We start from the raw sequence: 15,466 nt of genomic DNA, 5'->3' as shown, positions 1-15,466 counted from the left end.
AGAGCTTTCACTTCCAAGAGGCCCCTATGGAATCACACCATTAGAGCAACACACAAAATTCGACTGAGTGGAAAATAACCGAAAAAATATCTGGAGGCATACAGAGTCACAGCAAAAGTTCTCTCATCTGCCCATTAGCTGCACTGCTCAAATGCAGTGCTACAGGCATAAGTCCCTGAGAGACCAAGAGGAGTTTAAAAGCTAGAGAAAAAAAGAGCTTCAATGGGGTGCACCCAGCTGTTTATGGACAAGCCTGATACCAAACAACTAGACACTGCTGCAAATGAAAGGACCAACTCTATCAGTGGGAAGCTGGAAGTTAAAAGTCACAGCAGCAAACAAGACTTAGCTTGATTCTATCCAGGGCCTCAACTAGGGGGGTAAACTACCAAGTGACCATGCTCCAGTCATCTACCCTGTGATCTTAATTATTTGCATGATTTAAGGAGCCCTGTCCAAGTGAGTCTCCATTTTAATCCTGAAATACTGCTCGACTGAAGGCAGCAGACATTTCCCTGATATTAAGAGGAAGAGAAACATTTGCAGCAAGGAAGCCAAAGGCAGCTACTAGCAAGGGAAACTGGTAGCAATGTGCAGCCTCGTGCATATTAAAAGCAGTTCTCCCTGCACAGCAAGTTCCTCTTTCATTTCTGGGAGTCTGCACACAGCAACATGTGACACACAGGCCTGGGTTCTACTTCCAGCTCTGCTACTTACCCATTTGTAATGCTGGGCAAATCACTTCCGTTCTCCAAGCCTCAGTTTCCCTACTCATCTTTTGCGTCTCTCATTGACTCAGATTGGATTGCTCTCCAAGGCAGGAACTGGCTCTCATTATATGTAGCTAGAGCCCAATCTGCATTGAGAGGAGTGGAGGGAGTCTAACCACTCCTGAACCTCTTTGGCCCTTCTGCTCTGGCAGCAGATAGCTCAGACATGATTCCAAACATGAATAATCCCTGAGCATCAATTAATATTGATCCTGCAACCCCTGCACTCACCCAAGCAACCTACATCTGTCCAGTAACCATCTATCTGGTTCTCCTAGCTCCAGTCCACTACCTTCCCCTATCCCATTCCTTCTGAGCAGCTCACCCTGTTAGGACATCAGAACCCAATTCTCCTTCTATTACTCCCAGTTTACACAGACAGAAGTGGGAGGAACACGAGACACAGACTGAAACTATTCCCTTGCCCCTGGTTAAATATTTGGACTGTAATTTTTGGAAGTCAAAGGAATTCAGGGCACTCAACTCCCTGAAGTTCAACAGGCACTGCCTACTGAACTTCTTTTGAAAATCCCAGCCCCAATAGACGCCAGCTCCTCAATTAATCATAGAGCACAGTATTAGAAAGAAGACTGCAAACCCTTTAGTGTCTCTTCATTTTATAAACCTCCTAAGGAAGCAGCAGCTCCTGTATCTAATGCATGTTCTCCACATTATTACAATAACTGGTAGTCAAGTTCAAAAGGCAGCTGGTTTCTAAGTCACCAAGCCATAAAGAGGTATAATTTCTACTCACTATACTTTCTCTGTATGATTATAACAGTGGTTGACTGAGTCAGTGCATGGAATGTCAGCAAATGCTTTCACCCAAGGACAGAAAAAATATAGAAGGAGGAGAGTCCACTTAAAAAAATAAAAAAATCACTGAAACTAGCATGGGAGCCGGCCTGGATGTGTTCAGTTCTTGTTAGGACAATACGCAAGCCAGCACCATCAGAAAGACAATACATTACATGTATTTCATTTTGATGGATCAGATTAGCATGGCAGTAAACAGAGAGGATGAAATTTTGCTCTGACTGGCTCAAAGGACTATGCTGCAGCCTAGTTTTCATCCACAGTAAACAATAGGAATTCAGGAACAGGAATTGCTTAGATGGATTTAAAATCATGTATAGACCAGAAGAGATCACCCCTGTTCTTAGCAAGTGGTACGTTACTCCATGAGTAGCCCAGAGACATTTAGGATTAAGGTACCATTCAAACTAAGAGGGGCACAATCAGCCCTAAAGAACTTTGCAAACAAGTTTCTTAGCTTCCCAAGTGTAAATCGAGAAGAAATCAAGTCAATTGCTTGACTTTGAGATTTGCACAGTAGAACTGAGATCAGAGCCTGATCTATTCTTTCAGTAAGCCCCACAACAATGCTGTGAGCTCAAAAAATATTAAATACACCTTGTACCTGGGGAAAACTGAGGCACCAAGTGTTGTTGCTCCACTGAAGTTGAGAGAGCTTGGACAATTGATGCCTGCTGATGATCCGACCCATTTGGCATTAATGATTTACACAGATGCTCGCAGCCCATGGTAGAGGTGGGCACAATCCTGACTCCTTCCTGTCACTACTAGGCCATACCAAACTCAGTCATTGAAACTAAAAGACAGATGAATAACATCTATGTTGCATTAAAAAAAATGAAAAGAACACTCCAAAGACTGATAATGGAAAAAACCAGAGGAGGAAGATTGTATTTTGCTTTTAAACTGAATGACCTGGGCCTGGGCTCAGGGAGAAGAACAGGTTACAGAGCCCCATAGAAGCATTTGTCCAGTCAGCCTTCAGCCAAGAAAAAAAAGGGGGGAGAAGAGTGGGGCAGGAGAGAGGAAGTGATTTGAGGATCACTGATACAACTCTTCTTCCTTTCAGCTGAGTACTGCATGTGCTGAGAAGCCCAGAGCCAAATCCCTAAAGCTGCATTGCTCAACTTAGGAAAAAGAAGCTGCACCAATTGAAGCCAGCTAAAGATTTGGTCACTAGTGCCTAAACACTCCTGTAATGGGTACACTTAGAAACAAGAACAGAAGTCAACGAGAACACAGTCCAGCCTGGAAACAATAGCTTGCATTCTTGAGCTTGTATATGCTCCCCTTGGATGTGCTTGATGCAAAAGTTAAAAGGACGCTATCAAATTCAATTTAAGCTTAAAATTGAGCTTAGTGAAACCAGATCAAACACACGGGGAGAATTCCTACACCTCCGAGGTCAACGCAGAACTTCCCAAAGGCTGAGATTTCATCTGTAATTATTACCCAAACAAAGACCAACAGAAACATTTCCAAGTTTTTTTTCCCTTTTAATTCCACTAGAAAAATGTACATAAAACAAACACTTTCCCACACTGTTTGCAACCCAAATGCTGCTGCCCTGGCCTTGCCAACTCAGCACAGTGGGATGGACAATGAACCGGCATACAACCTGGCTAGTCTGCCTTCTTGGCTGAGCCTAGCATAGAAGAGATAAACCACATCCACTGCAAACAGCAATTTAGTCCTCTCAATTTCCCTTCAAGTTTAAGTCATTTGGGATGTTCCTTATGACATAAGGAAGAGAAAGTGGATGCATTTGGATCCTAGGCATCTTGAAGCTGGGTTTTTCAAAGAAATCTAAAGGAGCTAGGCACCCAATCCTAGAAAATCCCATGGGAGCTGCAGGACTAATCTTCCTAGGCCATTCAGCGATAAAACACATTGATAAAACATGCTTGCACACTGCTGTCAGGCTACAATTTGTTTGTGGTGTTACAAGCCTAGGGCACTAACCGGGAAGCAGCTTTTTAAAAGAAAAAAGTTGAAATGAACAATGGCTCCCACCTGCTTTGGGAAAAAATAAAAGGCCACCCACTAAGAGCATGTCCATGAGAGCAGCCCTCTCTGCTTCCTCGTGGAGAAAACTTTATGCGAATGGTATAATTTTGCTGAGAAGAGAACAGCTGAGCTGAACCAGACCAACTCCTACAACGCTTTGAAGTCTGGTAAGATTATTCATCCCTTTTTCCACTGTGCAGCTCCAGTTGCTTAAGTCTGCCAATGAAAAATGTTCCCTTAGGCTTCCACAGTGTGAAAATACCCTTGTATTACTTCTATAGCTGCCAATTTTGCATGTGCAGCCACTGATTCTGGGGACCAAATACAAGATGCATAGGCAGGAAGGACAGCACAGTGGAAAGGTCACTGACCTGGAACTCAAGAGACCTGGTTTGAATTCCAGCTCAGATACAGACATCCTACATGACCTTAAGCAAGTCACATAATCTGCACCATGCCACAGTTTCCCACATGTAAAATGGGGTTAATACTTCCCTGTCTCACAAGGGTGTTTTAAATCTATTAGTAATTTCGAGGTGCTCAGATCCTACAGTAAAGATGGCTATAAATTAAAGTCATCAAATTTGAAACTGAAGAAGAAATAGCACTTTGATGCCAATAAAGTATTGCTGAGGTCAAAAATTTAACTCAATTTGGCCAAGATCTAATTATCTTCATGCAAAATTAGAACATCAACAACCGCAAGAGGGTGTGGAAAAAAGATCAAATTAAAAACAAGTTAGCAGGGTGCAAGCATATATCATGGAACAACTGATGCACAGTAAGGAAGAGAGAAATAGAAGCAACTTGTCCTGCTTCATTCAAGAGTAAGTTGCCCCACTTACCACAGCATAATTGCAGACATGCAGGCAGTTGCCATATATCAGCTGTCCCACAGCCAGTCCCTGCCTGGTGTTTATGCACTTCAATTTGGCTGTTTTTCCCTCAGATACCATTACAGATATACAAGCTATATACATTTAAAATTTCATACCATAAGCCACCAAGGGCTAGGAAGAAAATTCCCATGGTCAAGTTATTCCACAGTTGTTTCTTGCACAGGGTGACCATCTGTCCCAGGCAAACCTGAATACTCCCAGCTTCCAGTCTGGCCCCGGATGGCTGGTCAAAAGTCCTGGAGCAGAGTCTGGCGGGGATATGGTGCAGCATGGTGTACCAGGCAGGCACTGCTGCTGCTGGGCAGGAGCAAGGTGGGTAGACTGATCCCACATTATGCCAGGCCACTTTGAGGATCTATTTTAGACAACTGCATATTTTGTAGAAGGACCTGGCATATTGTCCCAATTGAGGCTTAATGGGAAAGGACATGACTGGGGCCCAAGGCTACATGCCTCCCAACCTGCACAACAATGACAGATTCTAGGAAAGAGACTGAAGAGCTTTTTCCAATGCCCACTGATGTTATTTTGTGATGTTGACACGTTTCCCTTCCTTCTGCCAGATAAGGATAATTATCTCTGTATATTACTCTCATAGTTAATAAAGAGCTCTGGATACCTGGGTTCTATTTCCAGCTCTTTTCTTCACCCACTGTATGGCCCAGGGGCAAATCACTCAGTGGGAGATGTTCAAAGGGCACTTAGGCATGCAACTCCTATTGAAAGCCACTAGCATTTGACCCTGACTTTTATTGAGTCTTTGAAAACCTCTTCCTCATCCAGAAGTAATGGATCTAACACTATTTAGCTACCCTAAAAGGGTGTGCTATTTGAGATACATATATGCCCCTTATCTTAGCATCCAAGCACTATGCAAATCCTTAATGCATTTATGTTCATAATACCCCTGTCAGACTTTTTTTTAAATGGTATTATCCCCTTTTTACAAGTGGGGACTGAGGTCCAGAGAAACTAAGCAACTTGCCCAAAGCTATACAGAAATCTGTGGCTGTGTGAAAACATGCATACAGGCCTTCCAAGCTATGGGCTAGTACTCTTCCCATTAGACAATCCTCCCTCCACTGTGAGTGTTAATAAGTAACACAAAAAAATGCCAAGTAAAAAAAAAAGAAGGTGATTCCTTACCTGTGTTACCAAGAGCCCTCAGGCAAACATGACTAAAAGAGCATTACACCTGCAATCTTGACACACGTTACCTTGGACAATAAAACTAAGATTAACAATGAAGAGCAGAACTTACCCTTGCAGAGCACTTGTCACCCAGAGAGCTCTCAATATTTTGTAGAAAGGCAACATTATCCTGCCCTGGCACAAGCACGGGAAACCGAGGAACACAGGAGAGGAGAGACTGGCCCCAGGTCACTCAGTGGGCTATTGGCAGAACTGGGAACAGAACCCCATGTCCTGGCCATATGCCACACAAGTGAAACGCAGCTAATTGATATTTCCAAGGAAAGTTTAAACAGCTGGTATGCTCTGACTGCTGCCCATTACACTGACCAGTGTCACCTAACTGTTACCTGGATCCCTTTTGGATCATTTGTGGGCTCCCCACACATTTTTCATCTCTCACTTGAAATGTACACTCTGCAGGAAAGGGCTTTTCTTCCTTGTCTCACCTTTGTGCAGCACCTAGCACATGTTTGGGGCCCTTCATTACTACTGCAGTGTAGACTAATAATAGTAATGGTCAGAATCACTTTCTGGTTTCCAAACAAACCCAGTGCTGTTAAGTCTGAGTTTCCAGCATAGCAGGGAAGGGTTTAATCCAAACAGAAGTGTGAAGCCAATAACTTTTTACAGGCCATGAAGGATACAGGCCCCAAGAAAGGTCTATACCCTGAACATGACATCACATGCTAAATATGACCTGCCCATGGTTTCTGTTCCCCTTCTCACTCACTCACATGCTCCTGTGGTTCATGACTACACCAAGAGATGAGTGCTAGTTTGCTATCACTGTTGATCCACATGGCGGGTGAGATGCTGCTGGGGGTGGATGTCGTGTTTGAGATGTAACCATACCCACTGCTGTCTTGCAGTTAGACAGCTTCTATAGTTGTCAGGCTGACACCATTATCCAGCTAAATTATTTTAAGAACACTTTCAGTAGAAAAGGAGAAGAGAACCCATAATCCTTATATAGGAAGGATAATCCAGGCTTGGGACCAAAAAACCTAGGTTCAATTCCTTGCTCTGCCACAGCTTTCCTATATGGACTTGAACAGGTCACATATACCCAAATCTTCAAAGGTGTTTATGAAGCTCACTCCTGCTGAAACGGAGTTAGGCATCCAATGCCTTTAAAAATGCTTGGGCCTTCAATCTTGCTGTACCTTAGATCCTCAGCTGTAAAACAAATGTAATGGGATGGCCTACCCTCAAACACTGGGAGGAAGATACTGTACTTCCTAGGTTGTGAGATGCTCAGATGCTATGTGCGTGAGAGCCATACAAGTCCCTAGAAGAGAGAATGTGTTCATCAGCCAGTATTTGATCCTCAACCCATAAGATCATAGAGGGTGCTGACTTCATCCATATATTTGGCAGCAGAATGCATTTCCCCTTTCTACAGAAATTGGTGTTGAGAGGCCATAACTTTCTAGTGAAATGTAATATGTGCTCTGGTGTGCACTGCCTAGCAGAGACAAGCCTACACATCAAAAGCTGCTCATCTCACATAAGAGACTGCAGGATGTCCCATAACAATTCACAGACCATCGGCTGAACTCAATTCAATTTCCCCTTTGGTCTTCATTTGAGCAATGACAACATGAGCGCTCCACTTCTGGAATCTCAGGCCCAGCTACTGAGGCACAGCTACCTCAAAACAAGTCCCGTCTAGACCAGCTAAGCCTTCTGCATAACATTACTCAGCCTCCCCTTTATTCTGAGACTGTTTCATTTCCTGATTCCCTCTCACTTCCAGATCAAACAGTGTGTACCATTTAAAAAGAAAAAAAATCTAGATTTTGTAAATGCCTAATTATGTCAAGCAAAATGTGAGACCCAATTCCCCCTCCCCCCAGCTTCAGTTGCCCAAAAAGTTAGATGCCTAACTGCATCTCTAGGCTCCTCACAAGGAAGCCTCACTTTCAGAAGTGCAGAGGGCATGCAACTGGCAGTGACTTTCTGTGCTGCAGCTGTGTGACCTACCTGTAACTTCCACAAGGACTAAAATATTCAGCCCACCCAAAATGCACCATGAAAAGTGAACCCCAGCCAACTTATACTGTACCTGGCACTCAGGAATAGCAAGGCCCTTTAGAAATAACATTGCACAAACACCCACAAAGATGAGAATGCTGTTTCCCTTGCACAATGATGGCATCTGAGGCACAGAAACGATGAGGAGCTGATCCTACAGCTGTGGAAACTTACAGCAAAATTCTCTCAGATTTCAAGGGGAGCAAGGCCCAGGCAAATTCTTTGTTACATCAGTGTGGCCTGTCCCCACCGAAGGCCATGACATACTAATTTGAAGGCTGTAGGCCCTGCCCTTATCATAGCTGGAAATAGAGTCCCAGACTCTTGTCTTCTGTCCCAGAGGAAAACTGCTCCCCAGAGCAAGGCATAGCACCTTGGAGCTCTCACTCCCAGCCCCCAGCTCTAATCAGCAGATTATATACACACAGAAGTAAATCCCACTGTATCTCCCACAGTTCAAATTCTCTGCCTTAGATGTAGTATTTTTTTTTTTTTTGGGGGGGGGGGGGGGGGGCAGGAAATCAAATGAAGCCTCCTCCCAACTCCCCATGAAACAAATGCATTTAAAAAATGTCTTACTGATCATGGTGGTGCCTCCAGCCAGGGAAGCTTTGGTTCCTTGGAAGAAGTCATCAGCAGAGGTCATTCCCTGTTCTGGCATCTGGAAGCGGGTATGGACATCTATTCCCCCAGGGATGACCATCCTTCCATGGGCTTCAATAGTTTTCACTCCACCTGGCACAATCAGATTCTCCCCTATTTGCCTGGGTAAACAAGGTTTCAATCAGCAAGTCAGTCACAAGTGCTGCGCTATGCCAATATAATCATCAACAGGTCTTGATGAACAACCTGTCGTACCACCATCACATAACATAACAAAAGCCATGCAACAGCCTGAATAATACTGCTGGGTAGCTGTCCTTCAGCATATCACATCCTGCTTTTCTGCCCAATCAAAAGTCTCATTGAAGGCAGTGGGAATCTTGCAGCTCTCTGCAGTGGGATCTGAACATGGCAACGCCACAGTTTATTCTGGGATGTAACAATGGCTTGGATTTTAACATCTTCTTGGAAAGGGCTGCAAAAATTTCTGTAAGGATCGCATCTATTTGGTTATGCACTAAAACGTATGTACAGCAAGCACAAAAATAAACCTGCACATATGCTTGTTACTAAATTCCTGAGGAGACCCAAAGGCCTCTCAGTCTGGCTATTGAAAGGATTTATTTTTAAACGTACAATTGTAGATGGCACGTTACAATTAATTAGGTGTCTTTCACTGGCTCCTCCAACCTGTTAGTTTGATTAAGAAAACAGATGTTCTGACTATAGCCAGAAACACAAAATTCCTCATTGGTAACCTTTGACTAGTTTATTTTTTGTTATGCGTGTTATTCCAGAGAGCTCTGTAATACAGTTCACTTGCCAGAACTGCATGTTTAAAGACTAAAAACACAAAGGTGTGCTTGAGAGGAGCCCTCTCAGTCAGTGAGAGTCTTTCCATTGACTCCAATGGCTTTTAGACTGGGCCCCAGGCCAGTGCACTATACCTTCAATTCATAATGTCTTAGGACGCAATTCAGCATAGTATCCAACACATGCCTGCCTTTAGGCATGAGGAATACTGCATGTGCTTAAAGATATGCATATGTTCAATTACCTTCCTTCAATTACTTTGTTATAAATAGAGAATTTCATGCTTTATTTATTCAAATATTTCGTTTTTGGCATTTCTCCCTGATCTATCAGGACATGCATTAAATATTAATTTTTCTTTGCTCCTCAAGGCTGAATGATCCCTCGCCTTTCTGCAAAGCATGACTTAAACATTTCTATTTGCAATCACACCACAGAATCAAGCAGCACTTACTTTATCAACCCATCTTCCATGTAAATATCTGCGTAGAAAGACTGGTCATCATTAACTATTTTACCACCCTTGATCAAAAGACGATCGCTCTGAAACAAAGAACCATGTAACAATATGTAAGTATTCTGCAAGAAAACTGACAGCTTGTGGCATCATTTTGAAGATGAAAGAGTAAGGAAAGCAGCCTCTGTATTATTCAATATGCATGTCACAAAATAAGTCAATTACTGTACTTTCAGCTGTAAAGATAAAATATTTTGTGTGACAGTCCTTTCATCATGCTAAAGATCCAAGACACCAATAAAGTATGTTATCTACTAAAAAGGAGTTTGGTTTCATAAGACTTGGTTGTTTTAACTGTACCTGCAACCAAGCCTCATCTTTCACCATTACCTATTTAAACAATATTTCAAAGGACAGACAGCAGTTCATCCACGTCCTTTTTCACCCCCTTGTAGGCAAAATTTCCTAAACACACCCACACACTGAAGTTGTTACTTGGCTAACTATGAGTCAATTGCTGTCAGGGAAGTTGACCAAAAGTCTGTTGCCATGGGTTACACAACACAAACAAGCTCATTTAATCCAACTATAGCAAGGATTCAATTTAGTGGATGCTTTTACCATGTTTCTATATAGCTACTGCATAATCAAATGAAAATAAGCATACATTAGCAAATGAAGTTCAAGAGAAGAATTTAAGGCATCATATTATTAAATTTCCCTCAAATTACAATGTAATTTGGTAGCAACAGAAAGGTAATTATAAAAAAGGCAGCTATTATACATTGCTTTTTGTAAATTAGCTTAGGTCACATAATGCCTTAGCAGCTATTTTAAGGTTTAAAAAAAATGCATCTTTACTGAGATTTATTCACAACACCAAAAACGTACTCTAAAGAGCTCAGAGTAAGAAGGGAAGTGGAATATTAACATTATGTTAATCCATTTTCCCCAAAAACTGAAGTGTGCAGGTAATTAATTCTAAGGGCCCTTGTATTACTGTAGTCATAATTCGATCGTCTTGGAAGACAGATAGATGCTTACTACTACCAACCTTTACAAGGTACCGCTTGCCTCCTAGATGTGTGTTCTGACACTATGAGAAGAAGCTGTTTATGCTATTCCCATTTTCTCTGTACGAAAACAATGCCATTTCATAACCCCAAGGCCTAACAGTACTGTCCTTATGTGAAATCCAAGGCTTTCCAAAGCTGATTCCAAGAAAGTTACCCTGTGACTTTTACACATGCCTGTATGAATATAAAATTTAAAATGATAATCACAGACACGGGCTATTTATCAGCTGCACTGCGCTCAGTTCTGTACAGACAGCCGGTAGGAAACAGCCCCTTCCCAAAGGAGCTAACATTCAAATTTAAGCTAATCAACCAGATTCTCAACTGAAATAAAGGCAGCATAGCTCTTGTGGAGTAAAAGGGGCTACAAAGATTGGCACCTGCTGAAGATGTGGCTCAAGGCCCTTACTCTATTTGATCTATTAATTGCTTAAAAATCCTAAGAGATGTTATTTTCTGGTCCTCCTTTTAGGCAAAGGGCAACAGAGAATTTGGCTTGAGGAAAGAGATCAAAATCAAGATTTTAAACTTAAGGCCTGCTGTGACAATAAGGTTTAATGAGCTGACCTGGGGCTCGAAAAGCCGGTTTGACTTTTGGCGCCAGACACTACAGCAACTTATGCTACATGTTCACCATTTCTAGAATCACCGCAGTGTTTATCCCCACCCAGCACATCCTCTGCGTGCCATTAAAGGGCCCGCTGCCATTGACATCAATGGGAGTTTTGTCACTGATGTCAAGGAGAGCAGGGGAAAGCCCTAAATACACTGAGCACCACTTAGGAAAGAATATACTAGCACCAACAAAAACAGGGCCTTGGACATTTTTATGCTGCTGTAAAAAGCTACTGCCAATAAACACCTCTCCTTCTGAATTAGTGGGAGTTTTTCCATTTGTTCCAATGGCCCTTTGGATCAGGCAGTGTGTGCAGTCTACACATAGCAGGAAAGGATGCTGTACTGCATTTATGCATAAGTACCATGCTGACAGGTAAAACATTTCTCTACCTGTGAAGCCCAGATCTGACCTCTTATACCGAGTAAGGTAACTCTGGATTTATACCTGAGTAAACTAGACCAGTACCTAACTCCTCTTCTATTCTTTGTCTTGTAAATGGTATTCTAGTCACCCCAACACAATTCATAATCAGAGTTCATTCACAGGAAAAATGCACTGGATTACTGCTGGACCACAGCAACAGTCAGTCCAGGAGCAATGTTCATCTAGACAAACCCTTCAGATGCTGGACTCTTTGTGAGAGGTCACTAATTTTGTCTATAAACCAAAAGTCCTATTTATCATATTCCAATCTGCAACATGCTTTGGGCTACACAAATGCTTTTTGAACAGTTGTCCAAATTAAATAGCTCCAACCCCAGTTCCACACTTAAAATCACCCATCCAGTACCACAGACCTCCCGCTTTTCCACCCTTAACGCTCAGGAACAAGAATTAAGATGGGTGTGTCCTCAGATCTGAGAGAGGAACGATGTTAAGCTGATAATGAGAACTCCTCAACCTTTATGTCAAAAAAATATATAACACTTATTTTTTTTTAAGGGAACAGCCTTGCTTCTGCAGCAGAAAGTTCATATGGTTGAACTGTGATACCTGTGCTGGGATCAGTTTCCAGAATAATGAAATAACACGGCCTTTTACATAACTGTTCCTTCCCTTTTCCCTCAGGGTTTCATTTAGGAGTGGACTAAATTGCGTTGCAAGAATATTCCTGAGGACAAGAAATTCTATTCCACCCATGAAGCTAATGTTAATAGTGCGGGGAGTTTCTCCTGTACCAGCACAGAAAACACAGTCCCTTTCTAATCATTGTTTTCACTGCACCAGGGAGGAGGATGGAAGATGAAAAGAACGAGCCCCATCTGCTCATCTCATCCAAGCAGCGCCATTACCTCCTGGAGAAACAGCACAAGCGCTGTCCCCAGCTCCTCACAATCACAGTCCTCTTTGTATGGGAAAAGCGGGGGGAAAAGCTGCTTCCATCACAACAGCAAAATACAAAAAGCCTCAGAGCCAAGCCAAAACCTCCCCCGTCCCCCCACCCAAAACCAGGAAGGTGGGAGACACTCCAAGCTGCACTGCCAGGCAGATATTTCTGTTCCTGACCCATATTTTCAAACTCGATTGCAGCCTCTGTTTTATTCTTATTTTAAACCTCTCCCTCACAACCCCTTTCAAAACCTAGCTTCTTCCGCTGCCCCCCACCCCACCCCTGCTGTCATTCTGCATCCAGGATCAAACGCCCACCCCTTTTCTCTCTATTCCCAGCAGAAAGAATTGCAACAAACACGACATGGATACATTTTTCCACCCATCTATTTTTCCCAGCGCTTAGGAAGCAGCCCCATCCAGATCATGCAGTTGGGAGACAGCTTCCTCAGACCTTTATTCCAGCCATGCATATTAAATTTGCCATCCATTTGCTGGGCTCCCAACAAGCTCAGGGTAGCAGCAGCAGCATCCCTGCCTTATGGCAATGCAAGGCTAGATCCGGTTTCGACTTTTATTAACTATGGCAACTTCCAAAAACCCATTGTTAGCCTCATCCCACCCTTTCCCCCAAGGCTTCAATCCCTGCTGCAGCAAAAGGAAGCCTTTGCAACAGCCCCTGATCTGATTACCTTGCTACAAAACCCCTGCAAGCTTCTCCCAAGCACACAAAGGGCTTAATCCCCACATCTGCTCCCTCCTCCCCCCCCCCCCAACTAAACTCACCGTGATCCGTGGGATATTTTTCTTCCCCTGATAAGACATCTTGGGAAACAGCCCCCACAATCAAAACTGGGGTCGATTTGTTCTTTTTTTTTTTTTTTCCTCCTAGTGGCAAATAGTTTTATTATTGAAAAATAAAAAGGAGAATTGCAGCTCAAAGCAAAAGGGAGCTCCTGGCTCTGCAGGCTTGGAAAAGTGCAATCGATGAGGCTTGTCCTGCTCTTTGCAAACCGCAGGAACGGGGAGAAGCAGCAACCCCTGCGAGTCTCCCTTTCTTCCCTCTGCTCCAAGCCCAGCCCCAGACTTAGACCAAAGGAGGGGGGGGGGGCAGGATCCTTTAGCAATAAAAGCCTGAGCACAAGGAGGCTGCAGCCGCGCATGCGCCCCCTGCCACTCCCTTTCCTCTGCCCTGCTTGGCGCTTGATTGGCTGAGATCCTAATGGTATGCAAATGAGCGCGGGCGCCGTGCAATGGGAGGAGAGGAAAGAGGTAACATGCAAAGTGGCGCAATGAAGGAGCCGGGCGCGGGCGCGGGCGGGGGCTGGCGGGGCGCTGCTGGGCGGCGGGGCCCGCGATGCGCCGGGCGGGCGGCTCCGGCTGCGATCCCCGCCGTGCAATGCACCACGCTGCGCCGGGGGAGGCGGCCCCACACCCACGGCGCGGCGCGGCACGGCACGGCACGGCACGGGGGGACTCCCCTCGGCGCGCCGGGCACCTGCAGCCCCGAGCGCTGCCCTGGGGAGCCGATGTGTCCCCTGGCATCTCCTTTGTCCCCTCTCGCAGCGCTGGGAGAGCCCCAAGCCATCCCCTTTCTCTCTACACGGCGGCCAAGCCATCACCTTTGTTTTCCACACTTGCCAGTGCTCTTTTTCTAGCCCAGGGCCTGTGCAGGGTACCACAGTGCCCCCCGCCACCGGGGCATCTGCACACAGCAGACATGGCACTTCGCCCGGAGGCCCTTCCCGGCTTTCAGAGATCTGCCAACTTCCACCCTTCAAAATGCTGCAAGCCAGGCCTTTCAAAACCACCCCCACTTGGCTTACAAAGCCTGAGCCTTACAATTTCTTTGCCAGCTGGTTTCTGAGCCGTTAAGTCACAGTCGTGTTTTCTAACTCCCCTCTGCATCCGGGACTAGGAATTATTTTTAATTAAATGGAAGCCACGCTTCTGACGTAACCACTAGACTCCAGAAGTCGGGGCCTGAAGAAAAAGCACTGTGAGAGCTGGGCACCTGAGGGGTTGTTTCTTCTTATCCAAGATACAAGGAAGACGATGGCTGTGGCCAGAGCAGTCTACAACATAGGGGCATAGATGGCATTATTCCAGATCACATTCTGCCCCATATCCCAGCGGTTCCCAGTCTCTGCTACATGTACCACCAGTGGTACACATTAACAGATTTATTATAACTTTATATGACAAAAATTTGCTGGTGGGACTTAAGGTTCTATCATTTTAAATTGATGATGCGCAATCTGTCAGAGTTTGGGAACTGGTGCCGTATCCCATTACCAGCAGTGGCCTTCAAGGAAGAAGCAAGAAACCCTTCAGTGGACAATGAACAGCCAAGACAAACCCAGCTGGTCTGTACAAACTCTTAACAGTAACACTGTTACTTTTCCCCTTTGGTCACAAGTGAATTATACCTGTTACATACAGTGCAACCCTATAAAACTCTCCAGGTCTGAGCCTGCAGGCTCGGTGTGAAAGCACCTTACTCACGTGCGTAATTCAATCCAGAGCCATTGGCATAAATAGGAGGCAGCAGTTATCAGGCCCTTAGGATCATAGAAACCCTGCACCACCATATCAGATTTAAAACTTCTTCAGCATTACTGCACTGCATCTTTAAAAAGAAAAGGCTGTTTAAGTAGACAGTTATCAGGACCCTGCATGTACAAGAAGTCTTGATGGAGCTGTAGGGGGAAGGCCAAAAAAAAAGATTGTCCTAGAGTGAAAAATGAAGCAGCATTTAACAAGCTGATGTTCAATCAGTAACAAATGGTAGTAAAGCAATTTCTTTTCCTTATAAATTTGTTAACATGCTGCTTAGAATATTTTACTAA

At 44.2% G+C, this 15,466-nt stretch overlaps 1 protein-coding gene across 2 annotated transcripts in view; it reads right to left on the bottom strand.

Moving 5' to 3' along the window:
* DPYSL2 (dihydropyrimidinase like 2) overlaps window positions 1-15,466 on the bottom strand; it is a 68,040-nt gene that overhangs the window by 37,947 nt on the left and 14,627 nt on the right. The window contains exons 1-3 of one of the 2 annotated variants that reach the window (XM_006264047.4): window positions 13,404-13,727; window positions 9,591-9,679; window positions 8,300-8,484 (exon numbers count right to left, since the gene is read on the bottom strand). In XM_006264047.4, the coding sequence (XP_006264109.1) occupies window positions 8,300-8,484; window positions 9,591-9,679; window positions 13,404-13,442 (313 nt within the window). In that variant the 5' untranslated portion in view covers window positions 13,443-13,727. Of the gene's footprint in view, window positions 1-8,299; window positions 8,485-9,590; window positions 9,680-13,403; window positions 13,728-15,466 lie in introns of those variants that run through there. The other variant, XM_006264048.4, reaches the window with a different exon arrangement.

The sequence above is a fragment of the Alligator mississippiensis genome, chromosome 7 (assembly GCF_030867095.1).
Source record: "Alligator mississippiensis isolate rAllMis1 chromosome 7, rAllMis1, whole genome shotgun sequence".
Taxonomy (NCBI): domain Eukaryota; kingdom Metazoa; phylum Chordata; order Crocodylia; family Alligatoridae; genus Alligator; species Alligator mississippiensis.
The sequence above is the reverse complement of the archived record's forward strand: the minus strand, read 5'-3'. Positions and strand labels throughout refer to the sequence as shown.